At 35.4% G+C, this 21,694-nt stretch overlaps 1 protein-coding gene across 5 annotated transcripts in view; it reads right to left on the reverse strand.

Annotated features, from left to right (window-relative positions):
* The window catches only part of ALCAM (activated leukocyte cell adhesion molecule), a 221,004-nt gene that overhangs the window by 31,895 nt on the left and 167,415 nt on the right, over window positions 1–21,694 (reverse strand). For all 5 annotated transcript variants that reach the window (XM_086675542.1, XM_025913153.2, XM_086675541.1 and 2 more), the window contains exons 4-8: window positions 15,393–15,457; window positions 13,872–13,959; window positions 13,230–13,412; window positions 3,635–3,762; window positions 1,899–2,031 (exon numbers count right to left, since the gene is read on the reverse strand). In XM_086675542.1, the coding sequence (XP_086531668.1) occupies window positions 1,899–2,031; window positions 3,635–3,762; window positions 13,230–13,412; window positions 13,872–13,959; window positions 15,393–15,457 (597 nt within the window). The remainder of the gene's footprint in view (window positions 1–1,898; window positions 2,032–3,634; window positions 3,763–13,229; window positions 13,413–13,871; window positions 13,960–15,392; window positions 15,458–21,694) is intronic.

The raw sequence follows: 21,694 nt of genomic DNA on the forward strand, positions 1-21,694 counted from the left end.
CGTGGCTTGCTGCCTCTCTATCCATACTCCCTTTAGTCATCTATGCAAAGGAGACAAATCTTGTTTTCAGACAACAAACAACAATCAAGGATAAATGGACCAAAAAATAGGATTTTTATGTTTTCATTTCACGTAATTCAGAGTAAAATCTTGTTTTATTTGTAGTTAAAGAGAAATACAGTCCTTAAAGCCCAATGTGATAGTCAACCTTTCAAAACCAAAAATCATTTCAATCCAATTAAGTGCAGTGAAATCCAATTAAGTTGTTACATACTTTTGTTTATTTTATTTTTTTCTTTATCACAGTTGATCATTGAGCTACAATGTGGCTGCACCCAAGTCTTTTGCCTTATCACTCTGTTATCTATCCATTCCTGCTGATCTACAAGTAACATAAATAAGGGCTCTTTCCTTTTAGGGTCTCTTAAATATAAGCTTACTGTACCATCTCCAAGCACTGGATTATTGGTATTGGCCCACAGATCTCATGGACAATGATATCAGGGAGTTATTTTATAGGCAGTTCTATCTGCTGGTTATGTTCTCTCACTTCATTTCTTTTGGGGGATGGGGTGGTCATGGAACAGGCTGGATAAATGGTCCCAGGACTGACTGGTCCCCAGAGAAAAAGTAGCATTGTTGTTATCCTGAGAGGTCACTGCTTTCTTTCTAACCAGCTTCTGATGGCAGACACACTCAGATCTATACAACATGAACATGGAACAAACAGAGAAATGGCCTGGTGGTGAACATTTCTTAACAGTTTGCTGTTTTTCTAGGGTTCCCCAGGGTGTGCTCCCAACATCAGACACTCAAAGCAACCATCTGGTTACTCTCTTCCCCAGTGTATAGCTTTGTATCTCCCTCAAAGTCTTAGCTTCCATTCTATATGTTTTCCAAGCATTATAGGCAGAAAGAAAGACTTACAATCATTACCTCAGAAGAATTTCAAAAGTCTCTTTTGGTTTTGAAACAACAAAACCCCTCATACTCAATGGGATTATAGCAGATCATGTCTAGAGAAACTTTCTTGCAATGGATCATGTCTTGAGGTGCTACTGGGTACAAAGGACTTACTAGAAAAGTTTGGCCTATACCTCCAAGCAAGACTGACATTTGCCTAAAGCACTCTGTAAATTGTAGTGTCACTGGGGAACGGTTCAAATTAGTTCCCCATTTCCATAATGCATCAGGTGCATCAAGAATATAGACTGTCAGCAGTTTCAAAGTAAAGGACTTAAGGTGCTTTTTTGTGTGTATATTTTTTCCTATCACACTAGAGTAAATATAACTATTGGAGTATATGGAGATCAAAAGCAGGTTAACAGTTAATGAATAGGTATGTTTAGGGTGATTTTGAAGAGGTTCTATTTCCAGAAATTTTCTATCCTTCTATACACACAATAAATGGCTTTTAGTGGTCTCTACCTCTGCTGCTTCCAAAAGTTGAGTCTATAGTAACTTTATGTTGCTTGGGTTTGGGCACTAATGATATTCTGCAATAAAAAATTTAAAATATATTTAATCTATACTTTTTTTCTGGGCCAAGTGCAAACACTGTGAACTTTGAGAACATCTAAGTATTTTCTTAAAATACAAAACGAGTAATTTCTTTAAGATCCCCATGAATACTTTGTTAATAGCACATATAGAAGAGATTTAGAAAGGAGATGGAAGTTTTCCACTGCCAAAAGTTGCACTTGTTAGATCCACTCCAGATTTCAATAATGCAGTGGAAATCTGGACCAAAGCTGAGTTTGCTTTGATGCACTTAATAAGCCTATTGAAAGCACACATCATTTGAGAAAAATATAGTTGCAATTTACTTGAAAAGACAGCTAGTTAGACTATTAGAGGCCTTTAAAGCGAAGTTGGTAATGAAGAATAAGGTGACTTACAGTGAACTGTGATGGCTGTTGAAGCAATCATGCTTCTTTTGTCTATCAGGGAGCATTTGTAGTCTCCTGTTGCATTGCGCCTCACATCTGTCAACGTGTAAGTATTTGAGCTTCTTATTCCTTCAGGCTGTCCCTTTTGATAGAGGTAAAATGTCAGATGATTACACTTGGTAGCTACAATGAGATGAGTTGTATTTCTTGATGAAAATGGCATTTTCTTATGTAAGAAAAAAAGGAACGTGTTTCTATGATTGGACAAATGAGAGTAGAGTTTGTGTTATCTGATTTCTGGAAAAATAACTGAGATTTGGGTTCTAAGGAAATTGAGGAGCTCACATACATGGTATGGATGACATCTATTCCATTGATAGCATGGCTCAGATTTGAGGGTTAAGGCAGTTTTTTTTTTTAATTCTAAAACTTCATTTTATATTTATGCCTTGACTAACTCAACAAAAATATTTGAGGCAGCTTAAAAGAAAACATACCACATATCCAAATAAAAAGGAGAGAAAAATAAGAAAGGGAGGAATAAAGGAAGGGAAGAAGAGGGGGGAGGGATGAAGGGAATGGGGAGAAAAAGAGAAAGATAGAGGAAAATATTTTTTTTAAAAAGTGAAGAAAAGAAAAGAATTAATAAACTAAGAATAGAAAGAATATAGATGAACTAAGAGCACATAGTAACAACAACAACAACAACAAAAAAAAAAAAAAAAACCCATAATCATTAGATATTATTGCTAAAACCAAGACACAAATTTGTCAAATCTGTCAAATTTGGCTATTAGGATAGCCAAAGTAGAAACATAATTAGTTTCAGAAGTCCATTTGCATATGAAACAAAAGCAATATGTCAATTTATTAGGAGAAACAAAGTTTTCTGCCAATATTTAAGTCTAAAAGAAATCAGTTATGTTAGTCTTCTGAGTAATGTAGTAGATGATATTCTTAAACATTACTGAGAAACGTAGTAGGTGACATTTGTAAACATATCCCTTCAATAAATGCAATATAAAGTTGTATATGGCTTCTCTCAGTGGAAGGTTATGTCGTACCCAAACCTGGGAAGAGCTCTGGGAGAACTAACTAGTATCTCAGACAGCTCTCTCTATCTGGCTCCATACCACTAGATGTCTAGAATACATCCCAGAGGAATGCTCCAAATTATCCTCTGTCTGTATCATTCTTTTCAGCTATGATACTGATAAAAGCTGAGGGGCTGGCCCTTCAAGACCATATATGATGGCAAGATATAGCCCCTAGCTTTATTTTATCTAGCTAAATATAACACACAACAGAATGGTCCTACTTTGGAGGTTCAGAGATGTGTTCATGAAGGCATTGTGGGTAGACCTAGAATCTACATCAAGCCATTTGCTGTCATCATTCTTCATTTTAGAGTTACCTGTTTTTGAAGAGATTTTTATAGCTTATCTGGATAATGAAAACTTGAGTTTTTGTAATTATGGTTTCCTATGAGCAGCTTTTTATCTCTTTCCCCCTGAAATCTCTTAACACTGAGGGAAAAGGCAGGATCACTGGCAGATGCCAAAAACAATCACAAAAAACCCCCTACAGCTTTCAAAGGACATTCTACAGGTGTCCCTTTTCCCCAAGAATAACACCGTTCTCTCTTAAGCTGTCCAAGTACATACAATTTTTAATGTCAGCTAGCTGCCACACAACAGGACAAAATGATAGTAGTTAAGCCCAAGTAATAATCCGTAAGCACTTACTGGTAAGTAAAACAAAAATTCCTCAGGAGGAGGGTTACCATTTCCCAAGCACTTGAGAGTGATGTTATCCCCTTCTTTGATGGCATTTTTTGATGGCAGCACTTGTATTGTCACTTGTTCCGTAGGATCTACAAGAGTCACAGACACAAGTTAACCATTTTCATCAAGTACCAAATTACTCTGTACACACAATATAAATGACTAAATTATACACAATTTTCTCAAGAAGCTAGTAATGGTAATTACTTAAATGTATCTTTTTATAGAGGGATTGAAGTTAATAGCTACTTGCTAAAACAAGTACTAATCTTGGTTAGAGCAAACTACAAAGAGACCTTGTTACATAGAAACCAATTTCTTCTTAGCAAAATGTCTTTAACTGAGGTAGAAATGACCATAATTATTTTATGTGTAAAAGACCAGTAGGAACAATCTCACTGCATGATTTCATTATAAGGGCATTTAACTCTATTATATGAACCTCACGTTTTGGAAAGACTGGATCAGCTAGCATAGTAGCTAAAACTGTTAGGTCACCCCTATGCTCATCTTATATAATAATACCTTATATTGAATAAAAAGAGACATGAGCTAAACAACCAGCAAGACTTTGGGCATGCAGGAGAGTAGATCAGTTTTCAAAAAGATGAATCCTGTGAACTGAAGGAGATCCTTAACCCAGTCAACAGGACTGTAAATGTATTGTAATTCTGTTCTGTTCATTGGGGCAAAGGTGCACTTTCCATTCCATTTTAGTCACTTTCTATGGAGAAAATAGGGCTAAAGGGTATTCTTTAGTAGAGGCTACTGCTAATAGCAGAACACTAAAGAAATTAAAAGCTTGGATACAATGGACCATATGTAGCAAACAGGAAATAAGAGGAGGGGGTGTTGGCAGTTACAAATGACCCACTTTCTAATATACATACTTGTTATATAGCTGGATAATAAGAATAATAGAATAAGAGTAGGAGTAGAATAATAATCTATGAAGACTTACTTTTTTTATTAGCTAATAAAATAAATAAGTGATAGATTCTGAGGTGTTTTTTTTTTTTTCTATCTCTTGCTATCATTTCTCTCTCTTCCCAAAATCAAAATGCATACAAAACTTAAAAGGGTTGATATAGATTACTTTGTTGCCTTTTCTTCATGCATGGGGTCTCTCTGAATATTTGCCCAGGATGTTCTGAAGGTAAACAGTGATTGGTTTAATATACTTTTTGTTAGTTTTCCTGAATTTCCGTGAGGAAGTTCCTTGATCAGCAGTTCCCAGTAGAGTTGGAAAGTAAATAAAGTTTGTTTTTTGCCATCCCCCTCTCTGACCTTCCATTTCTAGGTCTTCTTCACTCTTTTATGTGGCCCTTCACTGACAGTTTTGTCCTGTCACTTGTCACTGTGAGACTACTCAATCAAAACTGACATCAGAACAGATAGGGATCACAATCTATTTGACTTCCTGCTTTATTTCAAAACTTCCCTTCTCTGTGTCCTCTTTCAATAGGCTCTGCTCTGCATTAGAGAACTGAAGAACTACAATGAGATCAGAGAGATGTGAGTTTTAACAGTAACTTTCTAGATGTTCAATGAACATGCCTCAAACAAAATCAACCATCACTTGCTCTCCTGTTGTCCCTATTTTGCTCTGTCCATTAGTAAATCATTCTGCCAGGTATTCTGCCTTTCTCTTATCTACTCTGTCACCAAGTCTTAGTGATCAATACTATTTTTTGCATCTGATTCTCTCCTTTTATTCCTACTAACACTTCTATAATCCAAGTTCTCCCACAGATTACCTGAAATACTACCCTCAAACTTTAGTCAGTCCCTCATTCTAATCCTTCACATACATATTTCCTTTAAATCAGTTTTGAAGTAGTGTTTTGAATATTACAATGATATGCAAGATCCTTCATGTGATACCAATATGTGAAGATTGAAATAAAAATTTCTTAACCTTGTACCCATAATTGCCTTCAACTAGTTCAACTATATATCTATATATACCACTACATAATAAGCAAGAGTCTATTTTAAATTTTCCTTGTCCCATCTTTCCATTTATGCTCTGCCCAATCATGAATTCATTTGTTTAGCTAATATTTATTTTGTGCAGGCACTAAGTGCTAAAGTTATAAAGTTGAAAACAGCATGATTTTCAATCTATTTATAAGGTCTGTAACAACATAAAAATTGCATATAATGTGATCATTGGTAGCTTATAGATGCATAAGACTGGGAAGGATATTGTAGGAGTTGATGCTATAGCTGGGTTTTAAAGAATAAGTAGGTGTTTGCTAGAAAATAAAAGTAAGGTGGTGACAGCAAATGGATAGGCAAGTAAGCAGTATTCTATGGGAGGCATCTGGAAAACAGAACAAGATGGAAGAAGATACAGTGAAGTGGTAAAGATTGAGACCATGGCTGCAAGAGATTCAAGGCATATCAAAATTGGGAGTGTTAAGAGAAGAGGGAAAGAAAAATCTTGGTTCACAAAAGTAGACTTAGGGAATCCCAAGACTCCATCAAACATGATAACATTCAGATCACAGGAGTTCCAGAAGAAGAGAGAGAAATAGGGGCAGAAGTTTTATTTGAGGAAATTATAGGTGAAAACTTTCCTAATCTGGGGAAGGAAACCAACATCCAAAGCCAAGAGGCACAGAGAGCTCCCTCAAAATCAACAAAACCAGGTCAACACGAAGACATATTGTAGTTAAATTTACAAAATATAAAGATAAAAAAAATCCTAAAAACACCAAGACAAAAGAAGTCCATAATTTATAAGGGAAGACCAATAAGGTTAGTAGCAGATCTCTCCACAGAAACTTGGCAGGTCCTAAGGGAGTGGCATAATATATTCAACATGCTGAATGGGAAAAATCTGCAGGCAAGAATACTCTATCCAGTAAGGCTATCATTCAGAGTAGAAGGAGAGATAAAGAGTTTTCCAGACAAACAAAAATTAAAGGAGTTTGTGATCACTAAACCAGTCCTGTAAGAACTATTTAAGGGAACTCTTTGAATAGGAAAGAAAGAATGACAATGACAAAGACTAGAAAGGGACAGAGAAAATCTCCAGAACAATGACAAAACAAGTCATAAAATGGCACTTAATTCATATATATCAATAATTACTCTGAGTGTAAATGAACTAAAAGCTCTAATCAAAATACATAGGGTATCGGAATTGATTAAAAAATAAAAACAAGACCCATCTATATGCGGCCTACAAGAGACTCATTTTAGGCCTAAGGACCCCTGCAGATTGAAAGTGAGGGGATAGAAAAACATTTAGCGCACAAATCGATGCCAAAAGAAAGTTAGGGTAGCAATTCTTACATCAGAAAACTAGATTTTAAGCCAAGGACTATAACAAGAGGTAAATAGGGGCACTATATCATAATAAATGGGTCTATCCAACAAGAAGCCCTAAAAATTGTAAATATTTATTCCCCCAACTTGGAAGAACCCAAATATGTAAAACAATAACAAACACACAGGAATACATCAATAATAATACAATAATAGAAGAGGACTTTAACACTCCACTTATATCACTGGACAGATCATCAAAGCAAAAATCAACAAGGAAACAAGTGCTTTGAATGATACACTAGACCAGATGGACTAAACAGATATATCAAGAACATTTCATTCTAAAGTAGAAGAATACACATTCTTTCAAGTGCACAAGGGACATTCTCCAGAATAGATAACGTAGTAGGTCATAAATCAGGCCTTGACAAGTAACAAAAATTGAGATCATACCATGTATATTTTCTGACCACACTGCTATGAAACTTGAAGTCAACCATAAGAAAAAATTTGGAAAGACCACAAATACATGGAGGTTAAAGAACATCCTACTCAAGAATGAATAGGTCAAACAGGACATTAAAGAAAAAAACAAGGAAATATAGGGAAACAAATGAAAATGAAAACATGGAGGTCCAAAACCTTTGAGATGCAGCAAAAGCAGTCATAAAAGAGAAGTATATAGCAATACAGTCCTACCTCAAGAAGCAAGAAAAATCTCAAATACGTAATTAAACCTTACACCAAAAGGAGCTAGAATAACAACAACAAATGAAGCCTAAAGCCAGTAGAAGGAGGGAAATAATAAAAATTAGAAGAGAAATAAAGGATACAGAAACAAATAAACAGCTAGAACAGATCAATGAAACCAGGAGCTGGTTCTTTGAAAAAATTAATAAAATTGATAAACCCCTAGCCAGACTTACCGAAAAGAAAAAAGAAAGGACCCAAATAAATAAAATCACAAATGAGACAGGAGAAATAACAACCAACATAACAAGAATACAAACACTTATAAGAGAATATTATGATAAATTATATGGCGACAAATTGGACAATCTGGAAAAATGGATAAATTCCTAGAAACATATAAACTACCAAAACTGAAATAGGAAGAAACAGAAAATGCGAACAGACCAAAAACCAGCAAAGAAATTGAATCAATAATCACAAATCTCCCAACAAACATAAGTCCAGGGCCAGAAGGCTTCACAGGGGAATTCTACCAAACATTTAGAGAAGAGATAATACCTATTCTTCTCAAACTACTCCAAAAACTAGAAAAGGAAGGAAAACGTCCAAACTCATTCTATGAGGTCAGCATTAACCTAATTCCAAAATCAAACAAAGACTCCACTAAAAAAGTGAATTATGGGCCAATATCCCTGATGAACATGGACACAAAAATTCTCAACAAAATACTAGCAAATTGAATCCATCAGTACATTAAAAGAATCATTCACCATGATCAAGTGGGATTTATTCCTTGGTTGCAAGGGTGGTTCAATATTTGCAAATCAATCAATGTTAATACACCAACATTAAGAAAAGAAAGGATAAGAACCATGATACTATCAATAGATGCAGAAAGGACATTTTACAAAGTACAACATCCATTCTTGATAAAAACCCTAAAAACATTAGGGATAGAGGGAATATACCTCAACATAATAAAGGCCACATAAACAACAACAACAACAAAAACAGCTAATGTCATCCTCAATGGGGAAAAACTAAGACCTTTTCTTCTACCATCAGAAACAAGATAAAGATGTTCACTCTCACCACTATTTAACATAGTACTGGAAGTTCCAGTCTCAGTAATCAAACAACAAAAAGAAATAAAATCCATCCAATCAGCCAGGAAGAAGTCAAACTTTCACTATTTGCAGATGACATGATACTCTGTGTAGAAACCTGATAGACACCACCAAAAATTGCTAGAACTCATACATGAATTCAGTAGAGTCACAGGACACAAAATCAATGTCCAGAAACCAATAATGAAGCAGCAGAACAAAAAAAAAAAAAAATCAAGGAATCAATCCCATTTACAATTGCACCAAAAACCATAAAATACCTAGGAATAAATGTAACCAAAGAGGTAAAAGTTTTCAGAGTCCAGATCTGAAAACTATGAAGCACTCATTAAAGAAATGGAAGATGACACAAAGAAATGCAAAAACTTTCTCTGCTCTTGGAATGGAAGAATAAATATTGTTAAAATGTTGATACTACCCAAAGCAATCTACACATTTAATGCAATCTCTACCAAAATACCACCAGCATTTTTCACAGAGCTAGAACAAACAATCCTACAATTTGTATGGAACCACAAAAGACCCCAAATAGCCAAAGGAACCTTGGAAAAGCAAAGCAAAGCTGGAGGCATCACAATTTTGAACCTTAAGCTATATTATAAAGCTATAGTCATCAAGACAGTATGGTACTGGAACAAAAACAGACACAGATCAATGGAACAGAATAGAAAACTCAGAAATGGACCCACAACTATATGATCAACTAAACTTTATCAAAGCAGGAAAGAATATCCAATGGAAAAAAGATAGCCTCTTTACAAATGGTGCTGATAAAACTGGACAGCAACATGCAAAAGAATGAAACTAGATCACCTCCTTACACCATACACAAAAATAAATTCAAAATGGATGAATGACTTAACTGTGAGACAGCAAACCATCAAAATCTTAGAGGACAACAAGGGCAGTAACCTTTTTCACATCAGTCGTAGCAATTTCTTCATAGATATGTCTAGATATGTCTTCTGAGGCAAGAGAAACAAAAGAAACCTGAACTATAAAGGGACCTCACCAAGATAAAGAGCTTCTGCACAGTGAACAAAACAATCAACAAAACTAAAAGCCAATCTTCAGAATGGGAGAATGTATTTGCAAATGACATATCTGATAAGGGATTAGTATTCAAATATACAAAAATGTATAGAACTCAACATCCAAAAAACAAATAATCCAGTTAAAAAATGGGCAGAAGACCATGCCCATGGATGGACATTTTTCGAAAGAAGACATACAAATGGCTAACAGACATGAAAAGATGCTCAGTATTACCCATCATCAGGGAAACTGAAATCGAAACTACAGTGAGATATCACCTCAAACCTGTCAGAATGGCTAAAATTCACAATACAGGAAACAACAGGCATTGGCGAAGATGCAGAGAAAGGGGAACCTTCTTGCACCATTGGTGGGAATGCAAACTGGTACAGTCACTCTGTAAAACAGTATGGAGGTTCTTCAAAAAGTTAAAAAAAGAACTACCCTATGACCCAGCAATTGCACTATCCTTTACCCAAAGGATACAAAAATACTAATTTGAAAGTTACTTGCACCCTGATGTTTATAGCAGCATTATCAACAATAGTCAAATTGTGGAAAGAGCCAAAATGTCTATCAACTGATGAATGGATAAAGAAGAGTGGGATGTGTGTTTGTATGTGTACACACACACACACACACACACACACACACACAATGGAATATACACACACATACACATACACACATAATGGAATATTACTCAGCCATAAAAAGAATGAAATCTTGCCATTTGCAATGATGTGGATGGAGCTAGAGAGTATCTTGCTAAGCAACATAAATCAAAGACAATTTTATGAAAGAAACATATGATTTCACTCATATACAGAATTTAAGAAACATAACAGAAGAACATAGGGGAAAAGAAAGAGAGAGAGGCAAACCATAAAACAGACTCTTAACTATAGAGAACACACTGAGGGTTGCTGGAGAGGAGATGTGCAGGAGTTGGGTTAAACGGGTGGTGGGGATTAACGAGGGCACTGCACTTGTGATGAGTACCTGGTGTCGTATGTAAGTGATGAATCACTAAATCCTACCCCTGAAACTAATATTACACTGTATGTTAACTAACTGGAATTTAAATTAAAACATGGAAGAAAAAATATTTGGGGTGTGAAGGTTAATCTGAGAGATCTGAGGAGTCATTAAAAAACTGTCATCACACAGCACTAACATGGTCACATTTGTTTTTAGAAAGATATTTCTGGCAGCAGCTTGGAGGGCAGTTTGGAGTGAACAAAAGGAATATTATTTTGGAAATCACAGAAATACTGGCGATGACAAATGGTGGCATATTCTTAGGCAGCGTCAGAGGCAGAATCAGACAAACAAAGATTAAAGAACTAGATTCTATAAAACTTTATTACTGACTGGACAGGGTAAGGGAGACGAGGGTAGGAGTAGACTAGTGCATCTTTCTCAAGATAAATTGATCAAATTTCTGTATCATGAATGTATTCTTTGTCCTTTCTGTTTAGCTCCCGCCTTCTCCTCTCTGAAGTCACCTAGAGCAGTGGGTCTCCAAGTGTGGTCCTCTGATGAACAGCATGAGTATCACCAAGGAATTTGTTACACATGCAAAGTGCTGGACCCTTCCCCACAACTACTGGATGAGAAACTTCAGAACAGGATCCAGTGATCTGTGTTCTAAGTCCTTCTGGTAATTCTGATGCACACAAAAGCCTGAGAATCACTGTCCTTGGGCATCTGAGCTTTGGGGGCTATTTTACGGAGTTCTGAGTGTCACTTACCATTTGCAACCTTGCACTGACAATTTCCTCCTGATGTAGTTATCTTATTTCTCTATTGGAGTAGTAAACTCCTTGAATGCCAGGACTATATCTTAAGCACTTTTATATCTTTACTGTGAAGCCCAGCACTGCATACATTTTGCCTTCTTAAAAGCTGTGCCAAATGCACCCCCCCCCCAATCCAGCCACAGTAAAATCATTTCCTTCTTATTCTTCCAAGGACTTTTCTGCCTACCCAACTCCTCATGACTGATACATACATTCCTGTTTTTTCTTAAGCCAATTTCCCCATCCTTATTACTCATCTTGATGCTCTTTCCTATCTTGTACTCTTGCACTTACACCAAGATAGTTTATTTCCAATTGGATATTTTTGAACAGACAGAATTCTGCCTTTACTTACAGAAATAATAGTTTGATGTTAGATAAGCTGTACATAGTGAAATCTTTTAAATCCTCGCTTTTAAGTCAAGTTGAAACTTACATACAACGTTTAAGGCAAAACAATCTCTTCTTGTTAGGGCGAGTGGAATTTTAGTTTTGTTTCTATATAATATTCTGCATTTTATGGAACCAAAATAGAAATGTAGATGAGACAAAACTCTCCAAAGGCTCAACTGGCATTTCTATTCTTTCTCCAGAATAGATGCAGAAGTACTAGGTTATTCTACCCATACGGTAGTATTATAAGAAGTTTTGATTCATTTTTTAAAAATAATGACATGCTTTCTTACATTTCTCCAAAAGTGATATCTCTAGTTCTATGCTTACATAGTAATAATGATCGTATAGTAATAATAACACTAACTTAATAACAAGAGTTTAATGAGCGATAATAGGATGCTATTTTAGATCTGTGATTTCACTTAATCTCCATAACAACACTATGAGTTATTTTTTTTTTCCAAACTGAGACCAAAAGTAGTTAAGCTCCTCTTCTAGAAACACACTGAGCTGGGCCTGCATTATGAGTATGTTTGCTCTGAATCTTGGCACCTGCCTTACAGTATAGAGAACAACATTGCAGAAAAGGATTCTAACCCAGTCTCCACGGCACTTTAGGGCAAGTCTCTGACCCTCACTTTACTGCTGAGTAAAATAATGTTGTTAGATCAGATGATCAAGAAGGTTCCTTTTTAGTATAATATTCTATGTTTCCAATCTATTAAATAAAGTTAACCAAATGTCTTGGAATACAACATCCTATTTAAACTTATGCAATTGATCCCATTATTAAAATACATCTTTTCATTAAAATGGAAATCCCATATCTAGAAGACCAATCAGTCATAAGCCTCTATTCATCTGTCATTCATTCAGAAAGTAATCAGATGGCATTTTGAACTCTTACAAAATTCATAGCTGTGTGCCAGGCTAAGGACTACCCAAAGGGGTCAGACTAAGTCAGAGATCATGTCTTTAAGGAATTTAGCATCTAGCAGAATACAGAAGAGATGTTCAGAAATGACAAATGGAAAGTGAAAGGTTTCATAGCATAGTTAAGCATTCATTTTAAAAGGTCTTCCAAGGAGAAAGATATTATTTGAGTGAAGAACAGAAATGGGGGGTTGAAAGCAGAATTCAAAGAGCATGTGGATTGGGACTTAGAAGATTAATACCGTTTGAATACTCTCAGAAATTAAATTGCATAATTATATAGTTACTTACAATAAATATCAAAGATTGCTTGTTCAGAATGAACTGTTTTCTGGCCAGATGGTCCAAAATATGTCACAGAGCAGGTGAATGGCATTTGTATGTCAGCCTTGGTTGCCTTGTATTCCAGGGATGAAGTCATGGTATAGAGCTGAGTTACCGGGTCCATTTGCTTTTTAAAAATTATGACCACCACTGAAGAAAATAAGAATACTAATGATAGCATCTTTCATTGGAAAATCACAACACTTAATAGAATGTCGCAAAATCTTTGAGAAGTGGTTTTGTCCTTCTTACTATATTTAACAGGAGGGAAAATTGACATGTACTGAGGTAGAATGTCTTTTCAGAACGATGAAATCAGAGAAATAGACAGAAATAGAATCCTGGAATCCTATCTCCCACTCACTTTAATTAACGTCTAGAACATGCCATATACAGAAATAATTTTTCTCTGCTCTTGATTCTTCCACACAAGGGCTAAAATGATGTTTTAAAGAATCACTTAATGACTTAATGGTTACTTAAAGTAACAAAGCATAGAGTCATAGATCAAAGAGGGCAATATGTTTAGATGCAGGACAGTCTAAGGAATGCCAAGAGAAGAGAAAGTCAAAATAGGTCATCTGAATTTATTGCCCACTGCATACCCACCTCCTTCAAGAGGTTGTAGCACTTTTCCATTCCTGTACCACGTGATGTTGCCATCTGGATAACTGTCTTTTGAAATGCAGTCTCCCAACTGCAAAAAGAAGAGGGAATGTTGCTACCTCATTTCCATCAGTGGTTGTCAATTTGAAAGTTTTAGACTCCTCAGAGGATGCAGTTATTCCAAAGGTTCCCTGACCCATTCATTATCTGAGCATGGACGAGGAACTGAATAAATGCTCTCTTGCATTAAAAACAAGGTCTCATACTTAAAATTATGGTCTTGCCCATTTAAAAATATGCAATAGATGCTGCCACTTTTAATAAAATCACATTCATTTAAAAGCATTACCAAATTCATTTCGACATTATTCATTTTTAACATTAACTAAATAACATAACTACATTAACATTGGCTTTTCCCATGGTTCACAGATCTTAGTATGCAAGAGTCATTAAGTGGGGCTGCCTCTCCAGTCTCGTACTATATCAAGTTCAGATACATACACTTATATACTTACCAAATCTATAATTCCCACCACTTTTTTCAAACGTGTTATAACTTTAATAGCTAGCATTGTTAAAAAATGTGATGCAGTAAAAATTTTTTAAAGATTAAAAAAAAAAATTTAAGTTTATTTATTTATTTTGAGAGACAGAGAGGGAGAGAGAGAATCCCAAGCAGGCTCCACACTGTCAGCACAGAGCCTGAGGCAGGGCTTGAATTCACAAGCCACCAGATCATGACCTGAGCTGAAACCAAGAGTTGGAGGCTCTACCAACCTGAGCCACCCAGGCACCCCTGTTATGCAGAAAAAATTTAATCTGATTCAAAGAACTGTTTGGTTTTTTCTTCACAAAGGAAAATTTAGGTATTTCAGTTAGTGAAAATAATATCATTAGTCCATTAGCCCAAATGTAAACTCCAGTTTGTCCCTTCTCAATACAGCCTCTCTTCACACTTCTGCTAATGCGATTGTTCAAATCTGATCTTATCACATCTTTACCTCAACTTTTCAACAGTTTGATCTGTCAATAGGATAAAGTCCAAACTCCCACCATTACATACGGCTTGTCATAACCCAGCTTCTCTTTACTTCTCCAGATTTATCTTTTATTGTACTCTCTTGCCCACTGTTCCGCTACACAAAGTTCCAGCGAAGTGAATAACTTGATGCTTCCTAAAAATGCCATTCTCCTTCATGTCATAGTGTATCATGTTGTTGGAAAGCCTTTCTACCCTTGGCTTGGAGAAAATCTACTCATCTTAACATTAAGACTCCACTTAACATTCAGTTCATTCAAACAAGAAAGGCTGATGTCTGATTATTCCCCACTCTTCTCCCTTCAGAAATGATTACATCATCCTCCGTGTTCCCACTCTAACTCGGGCAGACTTTCTGATTGGCACTGGCAACCTTGCCACCTCCATAAGAGCAAAGTCTATCCTTATTTGTCCTGGCATCTGAAGCCAGGAGAAGACATTTAACATTAAGCTAAGTGAAGGCAATTAATCCAAGTTCTTACCTGTTTTAGCTGCTCTGTTTCGAGAAAAGGTGCTTTGCTTACAATTTCAGGTTTAGATGGTTGCTCTAAAGTTAAGTAGAGAAAGGTATTAAGTACACATGAAGGAACAAAAAGACATTTATGATTTGGATTATAGAAAAAGAATTCACTTATTCAAAGAAAAACAAGCACAAGCAATGAAGACCACATTCCCATATAATCTGTAATTAAGAAATCTGGTTAGCCCACTATCTCCTAATATTTGCTTTATTATATTAAATACTATTTTAAATGCCTATTACACCTTTAAATAAAATACTGGTAATGTTTTCTGAATGCTTTATAAACAGTGAATATGGATTTGATAGTGAAACAGAGGTTTATATACTAAATATGAATGTTGTTTCCAATTGATTATCATGTGTACTTTCTATTTACTAATAACTTCCAGCTACTTAGGTGAAGACCTGAATCCACAGTGGGTACTTGTTAAAAATGCAGAATCAGAGTATCTAGGGAAGTCCTATATAAATCTACTTTTTTTTTTTTATTTTTTTTTTATTTTATTTTTTTTTAAATTTTTTTTTTCAACGTTTATTTATTTTTGGGATAGAGAGAGACAGAGCATGAACGGGGGAGGGGCAGAGAGAGAGGGAGACACAGAATCAGAAACAGGCTCCAGGCTCTGAGCCATCAACCCAGAGCCTGACGTGGGGCTCGAACTCACGGACTGTGAGATCGTGACCTGGCTGAAGTCGGACGCTTAACCGACTGCGCCACCCAGGCGCCCCTAAATCTACTTTTTAAAACAAGTTTCCTATAAGATTCTCAGGCACACTGAGAATCATGCCTCTAAAATCATGGTAACTAAAAAGAGTTAAGGGATATAGAAGCTCAAGTTTTCTGTGTATCTCAAACCTCATCTTTAAAGTGAAGTCACATTACGAAACTTTAAATGTGGGGATATCCTTCAAATTTGGAACTGAGATAATGGACAGAGCATTTTAAATATAGGAACTTCTGTAAGCATCCATTCTAAGAGAGCCCTCAGAAAGAACTGATTAAAAATCTCAGCAGGGCACCTGGGTGGCTCAATTGGGTAAGTAGTTAAGCATCTGACTCTTGGTTTTGGCTCAGGTCATGATCTCACTGTTCCTGGGTTCAAGCCTCACATCAGTTCCAGGCTCACAGCACGGAGCCTGCTTGGGATTCTCTCTGCCCCTCCCCTGCTCGCTCTCTCTCTCTCTCTCTCTCTCTCAAAATAAATAAATAAACGTTTAAAAATCTTAGCAATAAGGCATTATTCAAACTTTATTTATTCCTTGATGTTACATATCTATCACTGATGGACTTTTTAATTTGCTCTAACAATTAGTCTATATAAAATGGAATTTGCCTCTTTGTATTGATTTTTGTGAATCTCAAGGAGCAAAACTATTCTATTTTCATATAAACACACAAATAAAAACAACCAGTTATTCTTTTGTTCATGGTCTAATGGATTACTGTCTCTAGTACCTTTAATTTTTACTACCAAACTAGATTAAATTGGCTTTTATATAATTATTACTCAATTTGCAATTCAGTTATCAGATATGCTGCCAACCCAGACAATTACAGAAAATAAAGATGAAGACAAAAAGTCTTTGGAACGGCAAAATGGATATCACCAAGACTATGTAAAAAAAAAAAAAAAAAAAAAAAAAAGTAAACTTCTTCATGTTAATATTAAGAGTTAATTTCCCTTTTGCAATTATTTTATATTAGAAATTGGAACAATGAATAATAATAGTATATCTTCCTATGTGTTCAGCTTGTGCAGTTCAATTATAGGAGCACCTACTTACTATTGACTCTAGAAATATAATTCTAATTCAATTTTCATAAGATGATTGTTTTCTAAATATACAGATTGGAAACAAAACATAAGAAAGAGAAAATAGACAAAATACAGAAGAATGGAAAGGTATAACAGAGACAATTACATTAACACAAACAAGAAGTGAAACCTGATATTCTGGCTGTTAGAAATATGACCAAAAAATTATTAAAAGCAGACCAAAAAAAAGTCAAAATAAACAGCAATTTCTGGGAAACACAGGGTAGGGGACTAAAGCCTTCCATATATCAGTTAAGCACTGGTGTTATCACTATTTTAATGTAAAGTCATTAATGTCCACAATTACAACCCTGAGTTACTGATAAAACATTACATTCCGTTCTGAATTTATGTTTTAAGCCAAAGTCTAAAACATTTGAGAGAAGGCTACATTCAAAATATTTAAACAAGATGAAAATTCTTGGTGCTTAAGTAAGTAAGCCAAAGTTCTCTGGGAACCAAAATCAATTATTTAGTGATACCTCTCTGAGAGCATAAGAGAGGTAAGATATTAAATTAATTTATGTAGTCAATCAAGAATCAAAATTAAGAAGAAAAAAAGAACAATTTTTGTGTTTGTTTCCCCTTCAGTAGTATCTATGCCTGGAATATATAAAGAGATATGAAAAATCAACTGAAAAAAAAATCTGAGGTTCCTTTTTTTTTTAATTGAGGCTCTTAATACAAAATGTAGGTGGGTGGTGTTGCTAAGCTTCATTACTTTCTAAGTTTGACAAAAAAAACTATATACCAAAACGGCTGGGCGCATATGTCCTCTTATGCAGAATATATATATATTCTTCTGTTTCGTAACCTTGTGATGTCCAGTGCACATAAGATCATAAATACTTGTTGTGTTACAAATGTTGGTCCTTTACACATGGCCATGTTTACATTTCTTCCATAAACATTTTCTAAAATGTATAGTTCTTTTCAATAAAATGAAACTGGAAAAAACAGTTCTTTTCAATAAAATGAAACTGGAAAAAACAGTGAAGAGTGCTTAAAGTTTAGACCACTCCACTTTGTAACTCATTTTTTTTTATTTGGAAGAGTCACAATGGGTATTGTGGAATAATGGTAATGGCTACTGGAATTCTTTGAGTTCTTTTCTCCCAAACTTTGGTTTCAAACCCACTAGATATTTTATATGTAATTTTCTTACATTAGTTTGTAACAATCAATGGGTATTAGTTGGAGAGCCATAAAAGAGGACACGTACTATTTTAGCAAAATTGCATATTGATTCCGAAGTGTTTAAAAAAAAAAAACTTTACATGAATTATGTCTTACTATAATTTAGGGATTCATAACTGAATGTAGAATTGAAAGGAAAAGTCATACAAGAAATTTATTTGCATTAGTAAAATAATTTTGCAAGAGCATCACAGCCAGCTGAGGATGAAGTGATGAAGACAAAACTTCTTATATCACCCCCAATATACAGTGCTATTACCAAATACCACACATAGGACAGCTCAATTTGATATGGGAGGAAAGAAAGAAAAAAAAGGTGCACTGGTTACATTGATTCACGAGAGCTTCTCAGTACTTTGTCATAAAGTACTTTGTTATAAAGTACTTTGTACTTTATAAGAGTACTTTACCTCTTATAGCTTATTTTCCTCAAGAGATGGGGAAAGTACTTTTTATATTTAGAGAATCAAAATAAAATATACTGTGTAGGTCTCATTTGTTAAATAGGTCATTTTCTGCTTCCTTCAGTTAAAAAAAAAAAAAAAATTCCTTGCAGGTTGATTAACTTTTACAGGGCAGGGGGAGAGGAAGGGTGCTCAGTTCTAATAAAACATGGAGAACAGTGTTCAAATGAAAGCTCTAAAGTAACTGTTTGAAGTCAACCAGCACTGCCCATCTCTAAGGGAAGAGCTGGTCCAAGTGTCCACTGACTCTATGTCATGGAAACAGTCTTCCTTTTAACACCAGACAGTAGAGTACAGGAGGGCTTACCAATTAGCCTAGACTGTGGTTTTCAAATGCCTTTTTAGAGCTAGAGCCATTCTCCCTTTTATGTTGTTGTTTCTAAATGAATTATCACGAAAAAACTTTGAAATATCGAGTGGGTGGAAGGCTAACTAATCGAAGCAGTGCCTCACCTGACCTACCAGCCCTCTTCATTAGCTACTCAAGAAAATCCTAGGAACACAGTAGGAAAACCACCCACAAATTCAAAGCAGTCATTTTACTGTTGATGAGAGAATTGTAGTGCCAGACTAGTAAACCTCCCCAAAGTCAGAAATTAGCAGCAGACCTAACAAAGCCAGGTCTTCTGATAACCAGTGGGTGATGTTTCTGTTAAACTACTGACAGCCAGTTGGCAATCTGGGTACTCTTTTGAGCTCCAAGACTTTTGTACAATGACTGCAATGAATCTTTCAGACCTTTAAAGTCTCTACTGTTGATTCTGAAATTTTTTTATGAACTTCAAATGTGCATTAAATGCAAACACAGTTTAATTCTGATGCCATCCAATTATTTTTTAAAAAGCTGTGCAAGAGGCACCTGGGTGGCTCAGTCGGTTAAGTGTTGTACTCCTGGTTTGGGATCAGGTCATGATCTCATGGTTTATGAGTTTGAGCCTTGCACTAGGCTCTGTGCTAACAGCATAGAGCCTGCTTGGGATTCTCTCTCTCCTTCTCTCTGTATCTTCCCTGCTTGCTGTCTTTCTCTCAAAATAAATAAACTTTAAAAAAAGGAAAAAGAAAATAAAAAGCTGTACTAGTGGCAATAAAAAATGGGACTTATTTGAATCTGGCTTGCTTTATGGGCATGACTATTGTATCTGAGATACAGTTTAAAACTAAACAAACAAACCTACACCAGAGGTAACAGAGTCATCAGTCATGGCCTCACTTTGAATAAAAACAGTTTGAGTTTGCCCATGAGGATGGCACTCTGCAGCAAGCTGATCTGGGATTAGCTCACGTTAACCATGCTTGATTCTATAGTACACAGTGCACGTTGCTAGGTGATTTGACAGAAGGAAACAGAGGACTGATTGATGAGTCTAGTAACTCTTAAGTGCCTGCAATATATACATGCACAGAATAAAAGCCTCCCTGTCACAGCTGTTGTTTGCTTCACAAAATGTGACCCAAAGTAAATTCATTATTTTTTTAAAAAAGCAAAGCCTCTATATGCTTTTGCAAACACTTTCCTTATCATGAGCTGCGCTGTTCATTTAATTGGACTTGGAGGTCCCACGGCTTCTAATATAAAATGCCATTTTCAAGAGTGTGTAACTTGTCTGTTTAAATTCTCCCTGGCCCAGAGCCTAGAATGCAAATTCTGTTTCTGAGAATCACTTTGTTTTCAACAACATTCAAAAGAGAGGGGGGGTAGGGAGGTGCTGACAGTATGTGGGGTGTGAGTTTGTTTTCACAATCATGGAAATCCTCTGTATTCCAAAATAGCATACAAATTTTATCAAAGTAGACCAACTGGATTTTTTTTTCAGATTGCTGTATGATATTTTTAAAGTGTATTCTGAAAATTGTCACAAATGATTCTTCTAAAGGAAACAACCTGGATTTTCTCAACTTTCCTGTAGACCATCTTGCTATTTGATAATTTTTAACACAGTGAAAAAGAAACCCAACAATGACAAATCAATACATGTAACCTTCAGGGAGCTGTGACTTAATCTCTACCTACTGTGCGACATTCTTGTTGTGTACTTATATTTATGACATCATGGCCTAATAAAAAAAAATTATTTTGGTTTATTCTCTTTACAAAAAGTGTCCCTAGAAGTGCACCATCCATCTTCCTAATAACATCAAAGTGAAGTGAAAGAAAGAAAGAAAGAAAGAAAGAAAGAAAGAAAGAAAGAAAGAAAGAAAAAGAAAAATACATGGAACACTGGTAAATAAAGGATGCATATTATTTGGGGTATTTAATGGAAGGCATGACTGGCAAATACTTGGAATTTGGTTTGAGTCATAAAATGACTGAAAAGGGTGGATGTTTTCTGGAAAGTGCCTTCTAAGCTGAAAGGTAATCAATTGAAACATATAATTGCTTTTACAAGGTTCTGGAGAACAAAGGTTTCCTTTGATAGTACAAACATTCTTTGAATCCATGTCATGAGCCCGTAGGAGCTTTGAAATCTATGTAAATACTTAGGGACAGTTCTCCTTAGTTGCATAGGCTGTTACAAGAAAAATGGGGAAAATCCATGATTGTTTTCTGTAGTAGCAAGCCCCTCTAGGTTTCTGTCTTCCCTATTTATTTTAATAATTTCTAGGTGCTGTCAAGTTATCAGAAAACAGGGAAAAAATTGAAAAGTGAGACCTTCTACCCTAATTAAAACAGACTGGCATTCTGAAACGTTTGTGACCAATTTTTCTCCCTGTAATTTCTAAAATATTATGATGTAATATGAGGTGGGATTTTTATTTGAATATTAAAAGATAAAATGTTTTAA

This window comes from Puma concolor, chromosome C2, assembly GCF_028749965.1.
Source record: "Puma concolor isolate L17-30 chromosome C2, mPumCon1.1.hap2, whole genome shotgun sequence".
Classification (NCBI taxonomy): domain Eukaryota; kingdom Metazoa; phylum Chordata; class Mammalia; order Carnivora; family Felidae; genus Puma; species Puma concolor.